General features: G+C 44.6%; 1 protein-coding gene across 1 annotated transcript; it reads left to right on the top strand.

The window, feature by feature from the left end:
* Positions 1–1212: 1212 nt before the first annotated feature.
* Positions 1213–22708, top strand: LOC135573319 (oocyte zinc finger protein XlCOF6-like). The gene is made up of 3 exons (XM_065022248.1): positions 1213–1301; positions 4800–5048; positions 19115–22708. The coding sequence occupies exons 2-3, from the start codon at positions 4946–4948 to the stop codon at positions 20932–20934; spliced, it is 1923 nt and encodes a 640-aa protein (XP_064878320.1). The 5' UTR covers positions 1213–1301; positions 4800–4945; the 3' UTR covers positions 20935–22708.
* The last annotated feature ends 376 nt before the right edge of the window (positions 22709–23084 follow it).

Below are 23084 nucleotides of genomic sequence, written 5' to 3'. Positions count from 1 at the left end.
TGCCCTGACTGTGGAACTAGTTTCTCTCAACTTTCCCACTTGAAATCCCATGAACGTATACATACAGGAGAGAAGCCTTACGTCTGCCCTGACTGTGGGAAGAGTTTCTTCCAATTGTATACCTTAAAAACACACCAACATATACATACAGGAGAGAAGCCATACTCCTGCTCTGATTGTGTAAAATGTTTTAAAACATCAACTGAGCTAAATGTTCATCAGAGAACACACACAGGAGAGATGCCTTACGTCTGTTCTGACTGTGGGGTGAGTTTCTCTCACCAGAGCAACTGAAAAACACACCAATGTTTTCACACAGGAGAGAAGTCTTACTCCTGCTCTGTGGAAGGGTGGGAGTGTAACTCAAACGTCTAGCCAAAGGTTGCGTGTTTGAATCTCACCAGGAGGACGTTAGCATCAGATGGAAGCTGGTGCCACCATTGCCTTTTATTGTCCCCCAGCACAAGGTGCACCTGTGTAATGATAATGCTGTTTTATCAGCATCTTGATATGCCACACCTGTCAGGTGGATGGATTATCTTGACAAAGGCTGAAATGCTCACTAACAGGGATATAAACAAAGTTGTGCACAACATTTGAGAGACATTAGCTTTTTGTGCACATGGAACATTTCTGGATTTTTTTTATTTCAGCTCATGAAACCAACACTTCACATATTTCGTTTATATTTTAGTTCAGTTTATATTGGTAGGCCAATGTAATGTTACATACTAAATGGAGTGGCATGGTTGTTTTTGTAACATATAATACGTTTTGCTCTGAGACCAGGTTATCCATCTTCAGTATTCTGTGGGAAGGAGCTAGTATACACTTTTTTTAAATGGCTTTTTTATTGAACCTCTATTGAACTAGGGAAGTCAATTAAGAACAAATTCTTATTTACAATGATGGCCTAGGAATAGTGGATTAACTGCCTTGGTCAGAGGCAGAACAACATATTTTTACCTTATCACCTCAGGGATTCGATCTAGCAACCTTTTGGTTACGGGCAAAACGCTCTAACCACTAGGATACCTTCCATTGCGATGTTTTTTATTTGATCTATTATTGTATTTTGTGTTGATGTCGTTGTTTCCGCAATGGACATGTATTTCTTTTACAGTTTACTAACCGTACAGTAGATAGCGGCAGACACGTTATATTTGTGTAAATGTCAGTATACCAAAGAAGATTACGCTGTACACTGTCGTAGTTGGGAACAGGAAGTTCCGGGTAGAAAACGACAGAACTGTGCTGTTATGTCTATAGTGGTTGTGTCCGTTTCAAATGTATTATTACAGGTATGTAATAGCACGTTTAAACTTTCTAATGTCGAAATAATATATTAGGTAACAAATCCGTCAAGGTATTATCACGTTTGGTAAAGGTTGTAATTGTATGTGTTGTTTTGGGGTCAAAACGAGTGAGTGAAGAACGTGATTAAGAACGATTTTACAAGTCACATAGCTAGACTTTGGGTTTATCTGAGTGTATGTACACAATTTCCTCAAAGTCATTTCATAAAGATTCCACTTATTCGAGTTCGTTTTTACATGTTCTTGGTTTTGTGTAAAATGTTCTTTATGAGCTGGTAAATAGCCACGTCCGAACCATCCTAATCTCACGAGTTTACATACACTGTTTCTTTCATGTAAACTCGCGAGATCGGGATGGTTCGGAAGAGGCTCGTCAAATGGCGGCTTCAACGGTTTTGGTTGTCTTTCTAGGAGTTTGCTCGTGGTGAAATGAGGCTGTGTGATAGTGTCAAAATAGAGGGAATCTAACTGAAGTTATCCTTCACCATTTGGAGAGAGAGGCCAACTGCATGGAATGGCGTCGATTAATGCGGATGAATGGGAGCACGTATCAAACCCATTCCATGGAGGACCAAGTGTCTGCGTGTTTTAGCTCCACCCTTCTACTTGACTAATGAATTAAGGTCACTAACTAATTAGTGAGGAACTCCCCTCATCTGATTGTCTAGGTTTTAATTTAAATGAAAAAATGAAAACCTGGAAGGCTCAGCCATCAATGGAATGAGTTTGATACTCCTGAAACAATGGAAATGGAGAGTTTGAGAAGCAACAGCTGTGCTGGAATGCGATCAATGTGGGGGACAGTTCTGATGATATGGAGCTGGAGGATGAGGGCCTAGTATGTGAATGGTCTGTAGTGCAAAGACATAAGAAGAACAGATACTGGTGATACTGGAAGCAATGGTGCGTGTAGTATAGTAACTCTAGAGGCCCACGGTAGGGAGCTAGAGTAATAATGTGTCACAGTGGAAAGTTGGGATGGTGTTTGAGGAGACCACAGGGCCTCGTTTACACCCTGATTAACCAAGGCTATAAAAAGAGAGGTGAAGATAACCTGGGCCTCATCTGTGTAAATTAGAACTTGTTCTCAACTAGCCAACCTGGTTAAATAAAGGTGAAGTAAAAAATTGACAATGGTAGATTGTTAATATCTTGTACTAGTCAGGTTCAGCAAGGGAAGATTCTTCAATTGGAAAATCATAATGGGACAAAGCTCAGAAGCCATGACCCTGGAGCTGATGCTACATTGAAGGGACTAATAATCTCTGAGGTCCCAATATCTATGTCCATGGATGATATTGTTAAAGAACATGTGAAGGGAGACAGAGTGGTTGAAGCCTAAAGGTTGATCAGTAGGAAAGAGGGTTAAAGAAGTGAAAGCTTATCAGTGCTGTTGAGGTGTTAGAAGGTTTTGTCTGGAAAAGTACAGAAAAGGATTCCTTAGCTTCAATGTCAGAGAATTTGACCCAGCCTCATCAATCAACCAATCACATGTATTTATAAAGCCCTTCTTACATCAGCTGATGTCACAAAGTGCTGTACAGAAACCCTGCATAAAACCCCATACAGCAAGCAATGCAGGTGTAGAAGCACAGTGGCCAGGAAAAACTCCCTAGAAAGGCCAGAACCTAGGAAGAAACCTTGAGAGGAACCAGGCTATGTGGGGTGGCCAGTCCTCTTCTGGCTGTGCCGGGTGGAGATTATAACAGAACATGGCCAAGATGTTCAAATGTTTATAGATGACCAGCAGGGTCAAATAATAATCACAGTGGTTGTTGAGGGTGCAACAGGTCAGCCCCTCAGGAGTAAATGTCAGTTGGCTTTTCATAGCCGATCATTGAGAGTATCTCTACCGCTCCTGCTGTCTCTAGAGAGTTGAAAACAGCAGGTCTGGGACAGGTAGCACGTCTGGTGAACAGGTCAGGGTTCCATAGCAGAACAGTTGAAACTGGAGCAGCAACGGTGAATCATCACAGTGTTTTTAAATGCCAAAGAATGGGACATGTAGCTGTTGAGTGAAAAGATGTGCCAAGTGTGGTGGGGAACATGATTACAGTGAATGTTGGAGCAATGTCACGGTTAAGTGTTGCAATTGTGCGGAGGACACACAGAGCAGCATTTGGTGGATTCCAGGTGCAGAGAGATGCTCAGAGATATAGAATCTGTCATGATGTATCATATGCAGAGGCTGTAAGACAGACTGGTGGAACTACAGTGCAGACTAATGGAGCTTCCATGGCTGGTCCTGTAGTAAGAGGACCTACTGTCAGACAGATGGAGCTTCCATGGCTGGTCCTGTAGTAAGAGGACCTACTGTCAGACTGATGGAGCTTCCATGGCTGGTCCCATAGTAAGAGGACCTACTGTCAGACTGATGGAGCTTCCATGGTTGGTCCTGTAGTAAGAGGACCTACTGTCAGAACTGGTCTTTCTACTATTCCTGACATGGTTTCGAGGCCTGTTCAGAAATCTTTCAACCATAAATGCACTGTGACAAAGGATACTTTAATATTGAATAATATGTACTTCATAGCTTTCATTGGTGAGGTTATCAACAACTTGGATTGTGTAAAGCAGAAATACCAGGTTTAAAGTTATCTTGTAAACTGCAGCAGAGTTGTTGGGGGTAACAGATGTTACTGTCGGTATGGTTTTTGATAAGCTGGATAACCTAAGGGTGGATTGTCTCAGCATGATATCGACCCCAATGTTTGCAAACACAGAAAGGGATCTATTGATATAGTTTATTGGGGGGTGTTGGAGGGTTTTGGGGAAGGGGAGGGTGTGGTAGAAGTTAATAGGGATTTCTTGTTTTATTTTCTTAGTGCAGAATTAGACAGACCTGCACCTTAAACATTTGTTTGTGGACCTCCATGATACCATAGGAGGTCTGCATCAACGGACTTCAGTGCAGGTAGTTCCTCATCAGAGAGAGAACATTGCACTACAGTTTTGAAGCTGAATGTAAATATTATCTGTTTTTTACATGTGTACTAATATTCAGACACATACAGTTTCTATATGTATCTATAATTCAGGGTTTTCACAAGGGGCTTAAAGTAAATCAATATTAGTGCCTGAAAAGTCCTTGAATTTGACTTGCTACTGTACGACCCCTGATCATTCTTAATATGGTGTAGACGGGATTTTTTTTGTGAGTGAAATAATACAGTGAATACAAGGTTATTCATAAAATAGTACATAGTTCTGCCTGAAACATACTGTGATCTTGTACTCAATGGTTTTTGAGTCATTTATGCATTTATGTGAATTTAGAAATCTACTATAGATTAAGTGCATTTATGTTGTGCAATTTAAAATGTGTACGTTGTCTAATGTGAATGAATATTTTGTCAAGGATTATCTACCTGATCTACTGAAATTAGATAATTGAACAATAAAAAAGATAAATATTTTTACAGAATAAAGTGCCAGAACTGTCAAGAAAATAACTTTTGTGTCTGTTTGTCTTTATTACTACAGACCGACTCAGATTAAGTCTGAGGCCGGTAACTTCAACAGTGAGGACAAACCCAGCCTGCCTCTCTCCTTCCACACGGAGTACAAACCTACAGACACTGGGTCCTGATTGTGACAGTGGAGCCCAGTTTGCACTGCAGGATCCAGAGATGGCATCAGTGAAGCTGGAAGACTGCAGTCAAACACTGGAGCTGAATGTCAACATTAAAGATGAAGAAGAGGAGGAGAAGATTAGGACAACTGTTAGTCATGGTAAGAGCTGGTACTATCTATAAATGATCTTATTAAATTAGACCTCCATAAGTTATGACCAGTCTATTGCTAGGTTGAATTCTGTAATTCTGACATCACACATCCCTGAACAACTCAAGACTCCACAGCGAAGCAAATTTAAAGAAAACTTGTAACGCCTGCCTTTGCCCACACATTGTCTCAAGAACATTGAAAATGTTTAATACCCTCAATCACCAAGTTAGGCATACCTCATTTCAAAATAGGCCATGGCATCATCACTGTCAATATTGAATTATAATTCTTCACGTTTTACCAGTGAAATGACCAAGCTGCGTCTGCATGCCAATCGTTTGATCTCAATCAATTTCATGGGAATATGCATTTAAATCTTCTTGAATTACTGTTTAGTTAGAAAATTAGAGCAGATGGTGTTAAATGATATAGAATTCCTGTATTTTGTTTTAATCAAAGCACATTCTGCCTAATGGCGCTGTTGAGTTTGGGACGATTCAGCAAAACATCCTAAAATCTCGTAAGAAATTAGGTGTTCTATTTGTTGTAACAGTAATGTTATGCTCTAATATTTGGTTATGTGGACTGCTAATTAATCATTAGGTGATCGTCCAAGACATTGATCTAACTTTACTAAACAAACACCATTGTTTGTATAAAGTTGTAGAAACATCTCAATGATGATCAATGGAAACAGGATGTACCTGAGCTCAATTCTAAAGTTTGGTGTCACTTAACACCAGTCTCAACGTCAACAGTGAAGAGGCGACTCCGGGATGCTGGCCTTCTAGGCAGAGTTGCAAAGGCCAATTTTATTGCTTCTTTAATGAGCACCACAGTTTTCAGCTGTGCTAACATAAAGTCAGAAGGGTTTTCTAATGATAAACTTGGATTAGCTAACACAACATGCCATTGGATCACAGGAGTGATGGTTGCTGATAATGGGCCTCTGTACTCCTATGTAGATATTCCATAAAATATCTGCCATTTCCAGCTACAATAGTAATTTACAACAATAACAATGTCTTCACTGTATTTCTGATCAATTTGATGTTATTTTAATGGACACAAAATGTGCTGTTCTTTCAAGACAAGGACATTTTTAAGTGACCCCACATTTTTTGAACAGTAGTGTATATTTAATGTTTTATATATCAAGTTTTAGAAACATCTCAAGAATGATCAATGAAACAGGATGCATCTGAACTCAATTTTGAGTGTCTTGTTTTTCTTTGCTTTTTAAATTATTTTGTATAAATTTGCAAAAATGTCTAAACCTGTTTTAGCTTTGTCATTATGGGGGTGTGTAGATTGCTGAATAATTTTTTATTTACATTTTAGAATAAGGCTGTAACATAACAAAATGTGGAAAAAGTCAAGGCATTGTCAGACCCCTTCCCATTTCTCCCATTTTGGTAGGTTACAGCCTTCTTCTAAAATTGATGACATGTTTTTCCTCGTCAATCTACACACAATATCCCATAATGACATCACAATATCCCATAATGACAAAGCCAAAACAGGATTTTTAGAAATTCTTGCAAATGTCAAAGAAAATTATAATTGCTTATCTACGTTTAAGTTTTCAGACCCTTTGCTATGAGATGATCCTTGAGATATTTCTACAACTTGATTGGAGTCCACCTGTGGTAAATTCAATTGATTGGACATGATTTGGACAGGCACACACCTGTCTATGTAAGGTCCAACAGTTGACAGTGCATGTCAGAGTAAAAACCAAGCCATGAGGTCGAAGGATTTGTCTGTAGAGCTCCGAGACAGGATTGTGTCGGCACAGATCTGGGGACCGGTACCAAAACATTTCTGCTGCATTAAAGGTCCCCAAGAACACAGAGGCCTCCATCATTCTTCAATGGAAGAAGTTTGGAACCACCAAGACTCTTCCTAGAGCTGTCCACCTGGCCAAACTGAGCAATCGGGGGAGAAGGGCCTTGTTCCAGCAGGTGGCCAAGAGCCCGATGGTCACTCTGACAGAGCTCCAGAGTTCCTCTGTGGAGATGAGAACCTTCCAGAAGGACAACCATCTCTGCAGCATGTCTGGAGCAAACTTGGCACCATCCCTACGGTGAAGCATGTTGGTGGCAGCAGCATGCTGTGGGGATGTTTTTCAGCGGCAGGGACTGGGTGACTAGTCAGGATCAAGGGACAGATGAACGTAGCAAAGTATAGAGGTCTTTAAGGAATACCTAGGATAGGATAAAGTAATCCTTCTCACCCCCCTTAAAAGATTTAGATGCACTATTGTAAAGTGGCTGCTCCACTGGATGTCATAAGGTGAAAGCACCAATTTGTAAGTCGCTCTGGATAAGAGCGTCTGCTAAATGACTTAAATGTAAATGTAAATGTATAGAGAGATCCTTGATGAAAACCTACTTGAAAGCACTCGGGACCTCAGACTGGGGTGAAGGTTCACCTTCCAACAGGACAATGACCCTAAGCACACAGCCAAGACAATGTGGGAGTGGCTTCGGTACAAGTTTCTGAATGTCATTGAGTGGCCCAGCCAGAGCGCAGACCGGAACCCGATCAAACATCTCTGGAGAGACCTGAAAATAGCTTTGCAGAGATGCTCCCCATCCAACCTGGCAGAGCTTGAGAGGATCTGCAGAGAAGAATGGGAGAAACTCCCCAAATACAAGTGTGCCAAGCTTGTAGCTTAAATACGCAACAAGACTCAAGGCTGTAATCGCTGCCAAAGGTGCTTCAACTAACTATTGTCTTAAGGGTCTGAATACTTATGTAAATGTAATATTTCAGTTATTTCTAAAAACCTATTTTTGCTTTGTCATAATGGGGTATTGTGTGTAGATTGATGAGGGGAAAAAAACAATTGAATCAATTTTAGAATAAGACTAATGTAACAAAATGTGGAAAAAGTCAAGGGGTCTGAATACCTTTTGAATGCATTGTAGATGTTATTTCATGCTGCTAAGACTTGTATGGATGACAACAGTATTGTCAGCATTTGTTTTATTCACTGGGCTATCTGGAGTGATCAGAGAGTAGACTAAAGAAGTTGAGTAGACAAACTGCCAGTGTTTTAAAGTTCTATGAAATGAGTCTGTAGTTACTAACCCCCTTTGTCACGAGAATTTCTATCCCAATGTTCTAACTGAACTATTGTATAACTCCACCTGTATCCTAGAGGTTGTAAGGCTCTAAGTCCCAGCATACAAATGATCAATTCTTTATTCAGAGAGTTCTGCCCTCTCAAGTTCAGAGCCCATCTTTTATACACACATCAGTCGAGAACCCCACCCCGCTTTAGGATGGCTGTATTGTTCCACTGTACACTTACATTGTTTATCATATTCTGCAACATGTTTCATCATTTTCTGCAAGACTAACAGTTTCTCCACTCCGGGTGGGGACAGAATGTCCTGTAAGGAACACAATGTTGTAATTCTATCCTGCCAACGGTGCACACATTATCAACTTATAGTCTTATGTGTCTAATGGATTTCACACACAGTGATACAGTTTCAGGGTGAAATATCTTAGTCATTACTTTAAACATACAAATTCTTCTATCCCCCTTGTGATGTTGAGTGGAGGATGGTATAGCTGGGGCAGCAGGGTAGCCTAGTGGTTAGAGCGTTGGACTAGTAACCAGAAGGTTGCAAGTTCAAACCCCTGAGCTGACAAGGTCGTTCTGCCCCTGAACAAGGCAGTTAACCCACTGTTACCCGGAAGGCTGTTATTGAAAGATTAGTGGAATCTGTGTGGGTAGCTGGACAGGTAGGATGACTGACAGTGAAGGTGAACAGGTGGTGACAGAGGAATGGATGAGACTGAGGCAGGAATTCCTTTAACCATAAAGTGGTATATTTACTGAGTAGTCTGTGCTGCATCACAAAGGAAACAAATAACATGTATCCAATCAAATTCATAATCAAAGATCAAATCATTCATTATTAACATAATTTAGGGAATTCAACAGTCCAGTTCAGTAAGAAGTCAATAGTAATCATCCGCGAGTCATTTAGGCTCGTAACTATTTATCATAAATCATGAAAGAATACAAACAGTGAATACTGTAATGACCTGACTAGATCATAAATGAACAATTGTCCAGACAGAGGCTTGAGTTTGCGAATTGACGGTTTATTAAACCAACTTTACACAGGCCACTGTTTGGGCCGTAGCACACGCCAAAAAGATGACAGATAACCCACAAGCCAATCGTGACCTTCTCTTGTGAAGCCCAGACGTAAGAGAGAGAACAAAAGCTGAACCTGGTCTTAACTTCCAATGCTCCACCCCCCTGCCCAACCCCCCTCCACGCCACTCCGCCAACCACCAGGATGCCCGGCATCAGAACATTCCAGGCATTCCCGTGATTGGCAGATAGCAGGTTGATTGACATGTCGGACCCCGCGAACACCGGGTACTGGTCAGTACAACACAACCACCTCCTAGCCTAACACATAACACACAGCTGTCTGTGCGGGTCGCTACACAGCCCCCCCACCACAAAGTCCCTCGTCCCCGAGGGAACAAACAAAGTCTCTGAAGCGACCCGGAGGTCTCCTTTGCCTGCGTGGCCGTGATGGTCGCAGAGTGCCCCTCTGGGAACCAGGGGATGAAGGCAAGGATATGGGGGACAAGGAAGCGGGAACGGGTAATACAGTCCGTGGCTCTGGGGAACCACGCGGTGACACAGGGGGGGAGACAGGGGGAGTGGGCTGTCTGGAGCCTTTTCTGCGGCACCTGAGGGTGGGTGCCTGGAGAATGTCATTGCCCGAGAGGGGAATTGTGGGGGTTCCTGGGGTTTGGGGAGAAGAGGCCCCTCTGTATGGGGCTAACCTGTCCCGGTGCAGTGCCACCTTTCTCCCCCTGGGAGGAAGCTGCACCCGGTACACAACCTCCCCTACCCTCTCCAGGACACTGCAGGGTCCCACCCAGTGACTGTCCAACTTGGGGCATCTGCCTTTTTTCCTTAGGGGGCTGTAGACCCAGACCAGCTCCCCAGCCACAAAGTGCCTTCCCGGGTGTGCACGTCATAGTTCCTTTTCTGCCTCACACCTGCATTCACCAGCTGCTCTCTGGCGAAGGTGTGGGCTGTCTCCAGGCGGTCCTGGAGTCTCCGGGCATACTCCGGCCCCGGAGGAACATGAGGGCTATCCAGGGGCCGACCAACGCCATCTCCGCAGGGGTGCGGATCTCTCTCCCCAGCATGAGGAGGGCAGGCGTGCAGGAGGTGGAGTCTTGGACGGCGGAGCGGCATGCCATGAGGACCATAGGCAGGTGCTTGTCCCAGTCACGCTGGTGTTTGGAAGAGACGATGGCCAGCTGCTGTCCAAGCGTTTTGTTGAAGCGCTCCACAAGGCCATCACTTTGAGGATGGAGAGGAGTAGTGCGGGTCTTGTGCATACCCAGCCTCTCACACATGGTGGCGAACACACGGGACTCAAAGTTTCTGCCTTGGTCGCTGTGGATGGACTCTGCAGCTCCAAACCTGCTGAACATCCCCGCTGTCAGGGCGTCGACGATGGTCTCTGCCTCCTGGTCAGGCAGAGCATAGGCCTCGGGCCATTTTGTGAAATAGTCCATGGCCGTGAGCACCCAGCAGTTTCCACTGTCTGTGGTGGGAACGGCCCAACTACATCCACTCCCACCCTCTCCATGGGAGCCCCCACTGGGAACTGTTGGAGCTGAGCATGAGAGCGGCCTGGGGGCCCTTTCTCGCTGTGCAGTTGTCACAGCGGCGACAAAAGTCCTCCACATCCCTCTTGTGCTGCCCCCAGTAGAAGCCCTGACGGAGACGGCGCAGTGTTTTTGTGACCCCAAAGTGTCCAGTCCCCACCCCCATGAGTACTCTGGAGCACAGCCTCCCGCAATGCTTTTGGGACCACCACCTGCCACCTCTCCTCTCCCGTAGCTGACTCCTTCCATGCCCGCTGTAGCACGCCATCAGCCAGCCGCAGTCTCTCAAACTTCGACCACAACCCTTTGGTCGCGAGTGAGAGCGCTGTCACCTCTTCCCATGGTGGCCTCACCTGCGCCTCTACCCACTGTAGCACTGGCTGTAGGTCTGTGTCCCGTCCCTGCTGCTGCCGCCATTCAGCCACGTCGACAGTCTGCAGCTCACAGCAGACAGGCCCGCTCGCCCGACACACTGTGGCACAGACACCCTCCTCTGCCCGCAGCTCTCTCTCCCGTCCCTCTCTCCGTTCACAGTGGCGGCAGCCGTCTGCAGTACAGGGCCGACGGGACATGGCGTCGGCGTTGGAGTGGCGTGCCCCTGCCCTGTGCACCACCGTGAAGTCATACGGCTGAAGCTCCTCCAACCAGCGTGCCACCTGCCCCTCTGGCTCTCTGAAAGACATGAGCCACTGGAGAGCAGAGTGGTCAGTCCTTACAGTAAAGGGCAGACCACCCAGGTAGTACTTGAAGTGTTTGACGGAAGCCACAACAGCCAAGAGCTCCCGCCGGGTGACACAGTAGCGGCGCTCATGTTTGTCAAATGTTTTGCTGAAGTACGCCACCACTCTCTCCCCCTCTGGCCCCACCTGGGCCAGCACCCCACCCATGCCCACATTGCTCGCGTCTGTGTCCAGGATAAAGGGCAAGGTGAGGTCAGGGGGCGAGCACGGGGCCTCGATCAGTGCACGTTTGAGGGTGTTGAACGCCTCCTCACACTCCACTGTCCAAGTGAAAGCCTTGTCCTTCGGCAGCAGGCGGTTCAGTGGAGCAGCAACGCTTGAGAAGCCCCGTACAAACCTCCTGTAGTACGAGGCCAGGCCCAGGAAGCTCTTCAGCTGACGCTGGTCGGTGGGGGTGGGCCAGTCTCTGACAGCCCCGACCTTGTCCTCCATGGTGCTGATCCCCTCCTTCCCCACTCGGTGGCCCAAGAAGGACACCTCTCTCCTCATGAAGTGGCACTTCTCGGGGTGGAGCTTCAGACCTGCGGCAGCCACCCTCTCCAGCACACACCGTAGCGCCCCCAGGGCTGACTGGAAGGAGCTGCCATGGGCCAGGATGTCATCGAGGTATAACAGACACTGCTGTCGGGGGATGCCATCCAGCACCCTGTCCATCAAACGCTCAAAAGTAGCTGGAGCATTGCACAGGCCAAAGCACAGGACCTTGAACTGCCAGTGTCCTCTGTTAGTGGAGAACGCAGTTTTGGCTCTGGCCTCTGGGGAGAGGGGCACCTGCCAGTAGCCACTGCGGAGGTCTAGTGAGGAGAACCAGGAGGACCCCCTAACCAGGTCCAGCGACTCATCGATACGTGGTATGGGGTATGAGTCCTTCCTGGTTACCTCATTCAGCCGCCTGTAGTCCGCACAGAACCTCAGCTTGCCCCCTTCTTCGGAACCATGACGACTGGCGCCGCCCAGGGGCTGTCTGAGGGCTCAATGAAGTCTGCCCGCTGCATCTCCAACACAGCCTTGTCTGCCGCCTCCTGGCGTGCCAGCGGGATACGGCGGGGACGCATCTTGATGGGTCGAGCATCACCTGTGTCGATCTCATGCTGCACCAGATGAGTCTGACCCACCTCTTCCTCACTCAACGCAAAGCTGTCTCTGAATTCAAACAGCAACTGCCACAACCGTTCCTGCTGCTCGGGGTCAAGACCAACACAGTTCCTCCCCATATCTCCCTCACTGCAGACAGTGTCCTCTCCTCTCCCATCTGGGGTAGCTGGGCTGGGGGTGCGGCCCGGGCTCACAGAGGGCTGTGTCATGGAGGTAGCTGGGGAAATGTAACACACCGCCGTAGGTGACAGGGGGACTGGGGAAAAGTCACACACAGCTGTGGGGGAGGGGGCGCAGCCATGAGTCTCTGCTGCTTTAACTGTTGGAGTAAAGGGTTTGTTGGGTTGAGTGAATGTGACATTAGGGGGGGCCATGGTGACTTCCGTCCCTCCCTGGAAGCTCAGTGTGCCCCTATTTAGGTCTAACTGGCAGCCTGTGCTCCTAAGAAAGTCCAACCCCAGGATACAAGGGTCCTGCACAGCCGCCACCCACACAGGATGACGCACAGTCCTGCCCCCTACTGTCAGAGTCATTATTCCCTTCCCTTTCATGGGTGCCAGCTCACCTGTGACTGTGCGGAGCTGCACAGTTGTAGGCTCACACTGAGTCCAACCTGGCACAATATCTGGCCTCACCAGGGTTACTGTGGACCCAGTGTCCACCAGGGCGGAGCAGGGCACCCCCTCCACAGTGACAGGGACATGACAAAAGTCCCCAACACAGGTCTGGCCCACCACAACAACAGGCTCCATCCGCTTGCCCTCGTCTGCTTCTGGGGGAAGTGGAGCCTTGCTTCCCCGTCTGTGCCGGTGGGCTCCTCCTGAAGATGATGGTGGTTGGGATAGAAAGCCAGGGGTCCGCACTACCCGGTATATGCGGACCCCGAGCCATTTCCCTGAGCTCTGGGGGACATGGGGCAATCTCGGCGCAGATGGCCTGGCTGGCCACAACCCCAGCAGACCCTGGGACCAGGGCGTGTGTTTTGTTCCGCCTGTAGCGACACAGCACGAATGAGTTTTGTCATTTCGGCCACCCAAGCAGGCTTTTCCGGCTCCGGGCTGCTCTGCCCCCCAGCTCGCACAGAGGGTGTGTCTCCCTGCACCCCCACCAAAGCCCCAGCTGAAGCCCCAGCCCACATCAGCTCCCTCTCCAAAGCCATCTCCAAGGCTGTCTGCAATGACTCAGGATGAGCCAGCTGGGTCTGTATGCGCAGCTCCGTAGGAGAGAGCGCCTGTATGAACTGGTCCCGTGCTAGCTCGCTCTGCACGGAGGGGGGCATGTGAGCATATGCCCGCCGAGAGAGGCTCTCAATGTCATTAGCTAGCACCCGTAGAGGCTCTCCAGGCTGCCTGCGTCTATTACTCAGTTCGGAGCGCAGTAGCCCGGGCTGTACACACTGTCCATAGCGCCTCCTCAGTGCTCCCACTAAAGCACCATAATCATGCCTGTCCTCGGGGCTAATCAATATCAAACAGGCCAGAGCTTCATCCGTGAGGCATAAAGCCAACTGCAGTGCCCTTTCTTCATCCGACCACCCCCTAAAATGAGCTAACAGTTCAAACTGAGCATGAAAAGCTTCCCAATCCGCCTTACCGGAATACTTCGGGGTCTTAACAGATACGGACGCAGCCGGGAACTGGGCGCCGCCATGTTTGTTTACATCCTGAGCCCCAGATTCCTCGTCACGCCGCGTCGACGTCACCACTTCGGTCCGCCCACCAGAATCCGCGCGAAATACAGTCGACGAAGCACTCATGCCCGCTTCATCCGCCATCGCTCTAACGTCCTCCCTCAAGCGGCCTCTGCGCTCCGACGCCCTGGCGATCTCCTCAGACAGAACCCCCGACGTCCATTCACACGCACCTCCTTGGCCATAATCGTCCCCTACCTCCACCTTCACTTTCGGATTCCCTCGAAGCATTTTCAATCCCCGTTCTCACCTACGGTAGCTAGCCACATAAGTCAGCTAGCTAGCTGGCTAACTTGTATCAACGTTTTTACTTCTGACACCAATGTAATGACCTGACTAGATCATAAATGAACAATTGTCCAGACAGAGGCTTGAGTTTGCGAATTGACGGTTTATTAAACCAAATTTACACAGGCTACTGTTTGGGCCGTAGCACACGCCAAAAAGATGACAGATAACCCACAAGCCAATCGTGACCTTCTCTTGTGAAGCCCAGACGTAAGAGAGAGAACAAAAGCTGAACCTGGTCTTAACTTCCAATGCTCCACCCCCCTGCCCAACCCCCTCCACGCCACTCCGCCAACCACCAGGATGCCCGGCATCAGAACATTCCAGGCATTCCCGTGATTGGCAGATAGCAGGTTGATTGACATGTCGGACCCCGCGAACACCGGGTACTGGTCAGTACAACACAACCACCTCCTAGCCTAACACATAACACACAGCTGTCTGTGCGGGTCGCTACAATACAATACAATCTATAATCCCCATTATCAAAGTCAATAAGTTAGCAAACAATGACGTTTCTCATTTCACTCTTTCAATTGTCTTCATGTGTACATATAATTAATTTCAATACACATGAACCATATCGATTGCATAATTGGCCTATGAACATCCGTAGGGCCGTGATCATTGACAATTCACATTACACAATATGTTTGAAGCGTGCGCTCCAAGCTGCGTTCCGCGGTAATAACTATTAACAATAACTGATTGCCCATCTCCGGATCGCAACAGATAGTTCAGATGAAAGGTAACAGAGTCGGGTGGGCTTACGTGGATTCATGGACTTACGTGGATTCATGGACGCACAGAACTTCTGGATCAGATGGAGTTAAGCGAAAGCAGCGAGATCAGGCGATGGCAATTTCCTCCTTTTATGGAGTTGAGATCTGTCGGACATTTCCACCTGACCTAATTAAAGCGCCCCTGGCCCAGCTGAGTAAATGGCAATGAATTAAAGGATTATTCCACCAACTCCATGGGTCTTTTCTACAGTTATTGTAAATAAGACTTGTTCTTAATGGCCTAGTTAATCATTAGGTGATCGTCCAAGACATTGATCTAACTTTACTAAACAAACACCAACGTGGCGGCTCATCGCTCTTGCAGCACTACACCCCTGCAGTCTGCTGCACCGAACTAGCGATTGATGCTTGATGATTGATGCTTTTATGGTCCATTAAAATAACATCAAATTGACCATTAATACAGTGTAGACGTTGTTAATGTTGTAAATGACTTTTGTAGCTGGAAACTGTTTTATTTTATTTAAATGGAATATCTACAGAGGCCCATTATCAGCAACCATCACTCCTGTGATCCAATGGCATGTTATGTTAGCTAATCCAAGTTTATCATTTTAAAAGGCTAATTGATCATTACAAAACCCTTTTGCAATTATGTTAGCACAGCTGAAGACTGTGGTGCTGATTAAAGAAGCAATAAAACGGTCCTTCTTTAGACTAGTTTAGTATCTGGGTCATTTGTCGGTTAGATTGCAGGCTCAAAATGGCCAGAAACAAAGACCTTTCTTCTGAAACTCATCAGTCTATTCTTGTTCTGAGAAATGAAGGCTATTCAATGTGAGAAATTGCCAAGAAACTGAAGATCTCGTACAACACTATGTACTACTCCCTTCACAGAACAGCAACAGCGCACACTGTCTCTAACTAGAATAGAAAGGGGAGTGGGAGGCCCCGGTGCACAACTGGGCAAGAGGACAAGTATTTTTAGTGTTTTGTTTGAGAAACAGACGTCTCACAAGTCCTCAACTGGCAGCTTCATTAAATAGTACCCGCAAAACACCAGTCTCAACGTCAACAGTGAAGAGGCGACTCCGGGATGCTGGCCTTCTAGACACTTTTCTGTTTAGGGACAGTTTGCGCTGTTCTGTGAAGGGAGTATTACACTGCATTGTACGAGATCTTCAGCCGTTTCCAGCTACAATAGTCATTTACAAAATTAACAATGTATTTCTGATCAGTTTGACATTATTTGTATGGACAAAAAAAATGCTTTTCTTTCAAAAACAAGGACATTTGTAAGGGACCCCAAACTTTAGAATTGATTCATTTTTTTCACCACTAATGGTAGTGTATTTATTTGATTTTTTAGATTTTTAAAAACCTTTATTTTATGTCCTTATCATACTGGTTATTGTCCGGAATTTCGGATGACTGACGTGCCCAAAGTAAACTGCCCAGAAGCTAGGATATGCATATACTTAATATCATTGGATAGAAAACACTCTGAAGTTTCTAAAACTGTTAAAATAATGGGTATAACCATTGGGTATAACAGAACTGATATGGCAGGCGAAAACCTGTGGAAAATCCATCCGGAATTTTTATTTTTTGAGGTCACCGTTTTTTTCAATGCTTGCCTATGGGATATACAAATAGATAGGACCCAGATTGCAGTTCCTATGGCTTCCACTAGATGTCAACAGTCTTTAGAAAGGGTTTCAGGCTTGTTTTTTTTTTTTAAATGAACAAGTATTTGTAGTTTTTCCAGGGTGTTCCCCATTAGAAAAGTAGTCATGTTGCGCCGATCATTAAGAGTGCGATCTTCATTATTCATCTTCGCTATTAAACACACTATTCTCCGTCTTAAATATTATTGTTTATTTAGATATTAGAATACCTGAGGATTAATTAGAAACATCGTTTGACTTGTTTGGCCGAACTTTACCGGTAACTTTTTGGATTTGTTTGTGTGCATGTTGAACGAGTGAATTACTGAATGAAGTGCGCCAACTAAACTGACATTTTTGGGATATAATTAAGGACTTTATCGAACAAAATGACCATTCATTGTGTAGCTGGGACCCTTGGGATTGCAAACAGAGGAAGATCTTCAGAGGTAAGTGATTTATTTAATTGCTGTCTGTGATTTTGTGACACCTGTGCTGGTTGAAAAAGTATTTTGATGTGGGGCGATGTCCTCAGATAATCGCTTGGTATGTTTTCTCCGTAAAGCCTTTTTGAAATCTGACAACGCAGTTGGATTAACAAGAAGCTTTTAAATGATGTAAGACATTTGTATTTTCATGAATGTTTAACTTCTTGACGCACCCATCCCGTTAGCGGGATCATTATCATCAACATCCACTGAATTGCACAGCACCAAATTCAAATTAAAGTACTAAAAATATTTAATTTTCATGAAATCACAAGTGCAATATAGCAAAACACAGTTTAACTTGTTGTTAATCCACCTGGCATGTCAGATTTCAATAAAGCTTTTCGGCCAAAGCATAACAAGCGTTTATGTAAGAACATCTCTCTCAGTAGACAAAATATTACAAACAGCAGGCAGCCAAGTAGATTGGTCCCGAAAGTCACGAAAGCCTTTGATGATCTTCCGATGTTTGCACTCCCGAGAGTCCCAGTTACACAATAAATGTTAATTTTGTTCCATAAAGATTATTTTTATATCCAAAATACCAACATTTGTTTGGCTCGTTATGTTCAGAAATCCACAGGCTCGAGCGGTCACGACATCGCAGACGAAAATTCCAAATAGTATCCGTAAAGTGCGTAGAAAGATGTCAAATGTTTTTTATAATCAATCCTCAGGTTGATTTTACAGTATATAATCGATAATATGTCAACCGGAATGTTGCTTCTTCCATAGGCGAGAGAGAGAAAATGGCTGTTGCGCATGAAAAACTCTGCTGGCACCCAGCCATCCACTGACGCAATGGGTTCTTTCTCGCTAATTTTTCAAAATAATAGCCTGAAATTATGTCTAAAGACTGTACACAGCTTGAGGAAGCCGTAGGAAAAGGAATCTGGTTGATATCCCTTTAAATGGAGGCAAGGCATCCAGTGGAACAGAGAGCTTTCAGGAAAAACAGCACTTCCTTGTTGGATTTTCCTCAGGTTTTCACCTGCAATATCAGTTCTGTTATACTCACAGACAATATTTTGACAGTTTTGGAAACTTTAGAGTGTTTTCTATCCTAATCTGATTATATGCATATTCTAGTTTCTGGGCTTGAGAAATAGGCAGTTTCAAATGGGTACGTTTTTTAGCCTAAAACGAAAATACTGCCCCCTACACTCAAGAAGTTAATATTACGATTTTTGTATTCTGAATTTCGCGCTCTGCAATTTCACCGGATGTTGTTGTAGATGTCCGGCTAGCGTTTGGACATGCGCTCAAACAGGTTAACATGGCAAGTCAGTTAAGAACAAATTCTTATTTTCAATGACGGCCTAGGAACAGTGGGTTAACTGCCTTGTTCAGGGGCAGAACAACAGATTTTTACCTTCTCAGCTCGGGGATTCGATCTTGCAATCTTTCGGTTGCTCTAACTACTAGGCTACCTGTCACCCGGTATGGCCAGAAGAGGACTGGTCACCGCTCTGAGCTTGGTTCCTCTCTAGGTTTCTTCCTAGGTTCCTGCTTTCTAGGGAGTTTTTTTGTGGCCACTGTGCTTCTACATCTGCATTGCTTGCTCTTTGGGGATTTTAGGCTGGGTTTCTGTTAAGCACTTTGTGACATCTTCTGATGTAAAAAGGGCTTCATAAAATACATTTGATTGACATGTATATCACACCAACTAACTGGTTCTTCTGATGTTCACACAGGAGACCATGTTGAGACATTCTCTACATCCAGAGAGCAACAGCAGGAGGATGACAGAGCTAAGAGGTCTCATCTCTGCCCACATTGTGAAGAGATTTTCCCATTTCTATCAAAGCTAAAAGTACACCTAAAAATACACACAGGAGAGAAGCCTTACTCCTGCTCTGGCTGTGGAAAATGCTTCAAAACATCAACGGTGCTAAAACTTCATCAGAGAACACACACAGGAGAGAAGCCTTTCTTCTGCCCTGACTGTGGAAAACGTTTTAAAACATCAACTCAGCTAAAAGTTCAACAGAAGTCTCACACAGGAGAGAAGCATTTCTTCTGCCCTGACTGTGGAACTAGTTTCTCTCGAGTTTCCCACTTAAAAAGACACAAACGTATACATACAGGGGAGAAGCCATACTTCTGCTCTGACTGTGGAAAATGTTTTAAAACTTTAAATGAGCTAAAAGTCCATCAGATAACACACACAGGTGAGAAGCCTTTCTTCTGCCCTGACTGTGGAACTAGTTTCTCTCGAGTTTCCCACTTAAAAAGACACGAACGTATACATACAGGGGAGAAGCCATACTCCTGCTCTGACTGTGGAAAATGTTTTAAAACATTAAATGAGCTAAAAGTTCATCAGAGAACACACACAGGAGAGAAGCCTTACGTCTGCTCTGACTGTGGAAAATGCTTCACAACATCAAGTGATCTAAAAGTTCATCAAAGAACACACACAGGAGAGAAGCCTTTCTTCTGCCCTGACTGTGGAATTAGTTTCTCTCAACTTTCCAACTTAAAATCACATGAACGTATACATACAGGAGAGAAACCTTACTCCTGCTCTGACTGTGTAAAATATTTCAAAACATCAACTGAGCTAAAAGTTCATCAGAGAACACACACAGGAGAGAAGCCATACTCCTGCTCTGACTGTGGAAAATGTTTTAAAACATCAACTGAGCTAAAAGTTCACCAGAGAACACACACAGGAGAGAAGCCTTATTCCTGCCCTGACTGTGGAACTAGTTTCTCTAAACTTTACCACTTAAAATCACATGAACGTATACATACAGGGGAGAAGCCATACTCCTGCTCTGACTGTGGAAAATGTTTTAAAACATTAAAGGAGCTAAAAGTACATCAGAGAACACACACAGGAGAGAAGCCTTACATCTGCTCTGACTGTGGGACTAGTTTCTCTCAACTTTCCCACTTAAAATCACATGGACGAATACATAAAAGGGAGAAGCCATACTCCTGCTCTGACTGTGTAAAATGCTTCAAAACATCAACTGAGCTTAAGGTTCATCAGAGAACACACACAGGAGAGACGCCTTACGTCTGTTCTGACTGTGTAAAATGCTTCAAAACATCAACTGAGCTTAAGGTTCATCAGAGAACACACACAGGAGAGACGCCTTACGTCTGCTCTGACTGTGGAAAATGCTTCACAAAATCAACTCATCTAAAAGTTCATCAGAGAACACACACAGAAGAGAAGCCTTACGTCTGTTCTGACTGTGGAAAGTGCTTCAAAACATCAAATGAGCTAAAAGTTCATCAGAGAACACACACAGGAGAGAAGCCTTATGTCTGTTCTGACTGTGGAAAGTGCTTCAAAACATCAACTCATCTAAAAGTTCATCAGAGAACACATACAGGAGAAAAGCCTTACTCCTGCTCTGACTGTGGGGTAAGTTTCTCTCGACTGGATACCTTAAAAAAACATCAACATATACATGGAGAGAAGCCTTACGTCTGTTCTGACTGTGGAAAGTGCTTCAAAACAGCAACTGAGCTAAAAGTTCATCAGAGAACACACTCATGAGAGAAGCATGCTTACATCTGCTCTGACATTTGGGTGAGTTTCTCTCACCATAGCAACTTAACACACCAATGTATACACACAGGGGAGAAGCCTTACTCCTGCTCTGTGGAGGGTTGGGCGTGTAAGTTAAATGTCTAGCCAAAGGCTGTGTGTTTGAATCTCATCAAGGAGGATTTTAGCATTTTAGCTAATCAGCAACTTTGCAACTACTTACTACTTTTTATCTATGTTAGCATGTTAGCTTAGCATGCAACTACTTAGCATGTTAGCTAACCTTTCCCTAAACCCATTTAACTCTACCTTACGCCCCTCACCCTAACCTAGCTAATGTTTGCAACAACAAATTGGAATTCGTAACATATCATACATATTACAAGTTCGTAACATATTGTATGAATAGCAATGTGTAAGATAACATACGAATTGTAAATCGTAACATACGATACATCCTATAAGTCGTATTATACTAAACAACAATCTAAATACAACAATTTCAAATATTTACAGTTCGTGTAAGGAAATCAGGCAATTGAAATAAATCAGGCTCTAATCTATGGATTTCACATGACTGGGCAGGGGCTCAGCCATGGGTGGGACTTGGGAGGGCATAGACCCACTTGGGAGCCAGGCCCAGCCAATCAGCATGAGTTTTTCCCCACAAAAGGTTTTTATTACAGACTGAAATACTACTCAGCCCCCCCCTCCCCCCCCCCTCCTCCTCCTCAGACAATCTTGCAGGTGAAGAGGTCCTGGGCTGCTGTGGTTACATGTGATCTGCAGTTGTGAGGCCGGTTGGATGTACTGCCAAATTCTCCAAAAGGACGTGAGAGGTTGCTTATGGTAGAGATATAAATATTGAGTTATCTGGCTATGGTGGACGTTCCTGCAGTCATCATGACAATTGCATATTCCCTAAACTTGAGACATCTGTGACATTGATGTTGTGTGGCCATTTATTGTCCCCCAGCACAAGGTGCACCTGTGTAATGACCATGCTGTTTTATCAGCATCTTGATATGCCACACCTGTCAGGTGGATGGATTATCTTGACAAAGGCTGAAATGCTCACTTACAGAGATATAAACAAAGTTGTGCACAACATTAGAGAGAAATTATGTTTTTGTGCATATGGAACATTGCTGGAATTTTTTATTTCAGCTCATGAAACCAACTCTTTACATGTTTAGTTTATATTTTAGTTCAGTTTTTATTGGTAGTCCAATGTAATATAACCTAACATACTAAATGGAGTGGCACGGCTGTTTTTGTAATACATAATACGTTTTGCTCTGAGAGCAGGTTGTCCCTCTGCAGTATTCTGTGGGAAGGAGCCACTTTTTTTATTGAACCTTTATTTAACTAGGCAAGTCAGTTAAGAACAAATTGTTATTTACAATGATGGCCTAGGAACAGTGGGTTAACTGCCTTGTTCAGAGGCAGAACAACAGATTTACCTTGTCAGCTCGGGGATTCGATCTTGCAACCTTTTGGTTACTGCCCCAATGCTCTAACCACTAGGCTATCTTCCACCACCCCTAACATGTATCAGATAGAGATGATCACTTTTCACCATTAGTTTGGAGGGATTATTTTAAAACTTTATATAATGATACACAGTTTATGAAATTGATACATGTGTTTATTAATTGTCTTTAAAACTAGATGAGTTATTTTAGTTACTGATCAAGAATGTGTTTGGATAACTGCATTGATGCAAACTTTATTAATCTGCCAATGAAAAATAAAGTTACATGAATATGTACTGGTCAACCTCTTCTTCTCTTTAGTATTCAGTTCTTCATATTAGATCTGACAGTATGAATGGTTCTTATGGTTGTATTCAGTTCTTCATATTAGATCTGACAGTATGAATGGTTCTTATGGTTGTATTCAGTTCTTCATATTAGATCTGACAGTATGAATGGTTCTTATGGTTGTATTCAGTTCTTCATATTAGATCTGACAGTATGAATGGTTCTTATGGTTGTATTCAGTTCTTCATATTAGATCTGACAGTATGAATGGTTCTTATGGTTCTATTCAGTTCTTCATATTAGATCTGACAGTATGAATGGTTCTTATGGTTGTATTCAGTTCTTCATATTAGATCTGACAGTATGAATGGTTCTTATGGGCTGAGTGCCTGGAGT

Source organism: Oncorhynchus nerka, linkage group LG2 (assembly GCF_034236695.1).
Source record: "Oncorhynchus nerka isolate Pitt River linkage group LG2, Oner_Uvic_2.0, whole genome shotgun sequence".
Lineage (NCBI taxonomy): Eukaryota > Metazoa > Chordata > Actinopteri > Salmoniformes > Salmonidae > Oncorhynchus > Oncorhynchus nerka.
Note: the sequence above shows the minus strand (reverse complement) of the source record. Positions and strands in the feature narration are given on the sequence as shown.

Coding starts and splice junctions, on each gene's coding strand:
- LOC135573319 (XM_065022248.1), top strand. CDS start 4,946: ATGGCATCAGTGAAGCTGGAAGACTGCAGTCAAACACTGGAGCTGAAT. Junction 5,049..19,114: donor TAGGACAACTGTTAGTCATG/GTAAGAGCTGGT, acceptor ATGTTCACACAG/GAGACCATGTTGAGACATTC.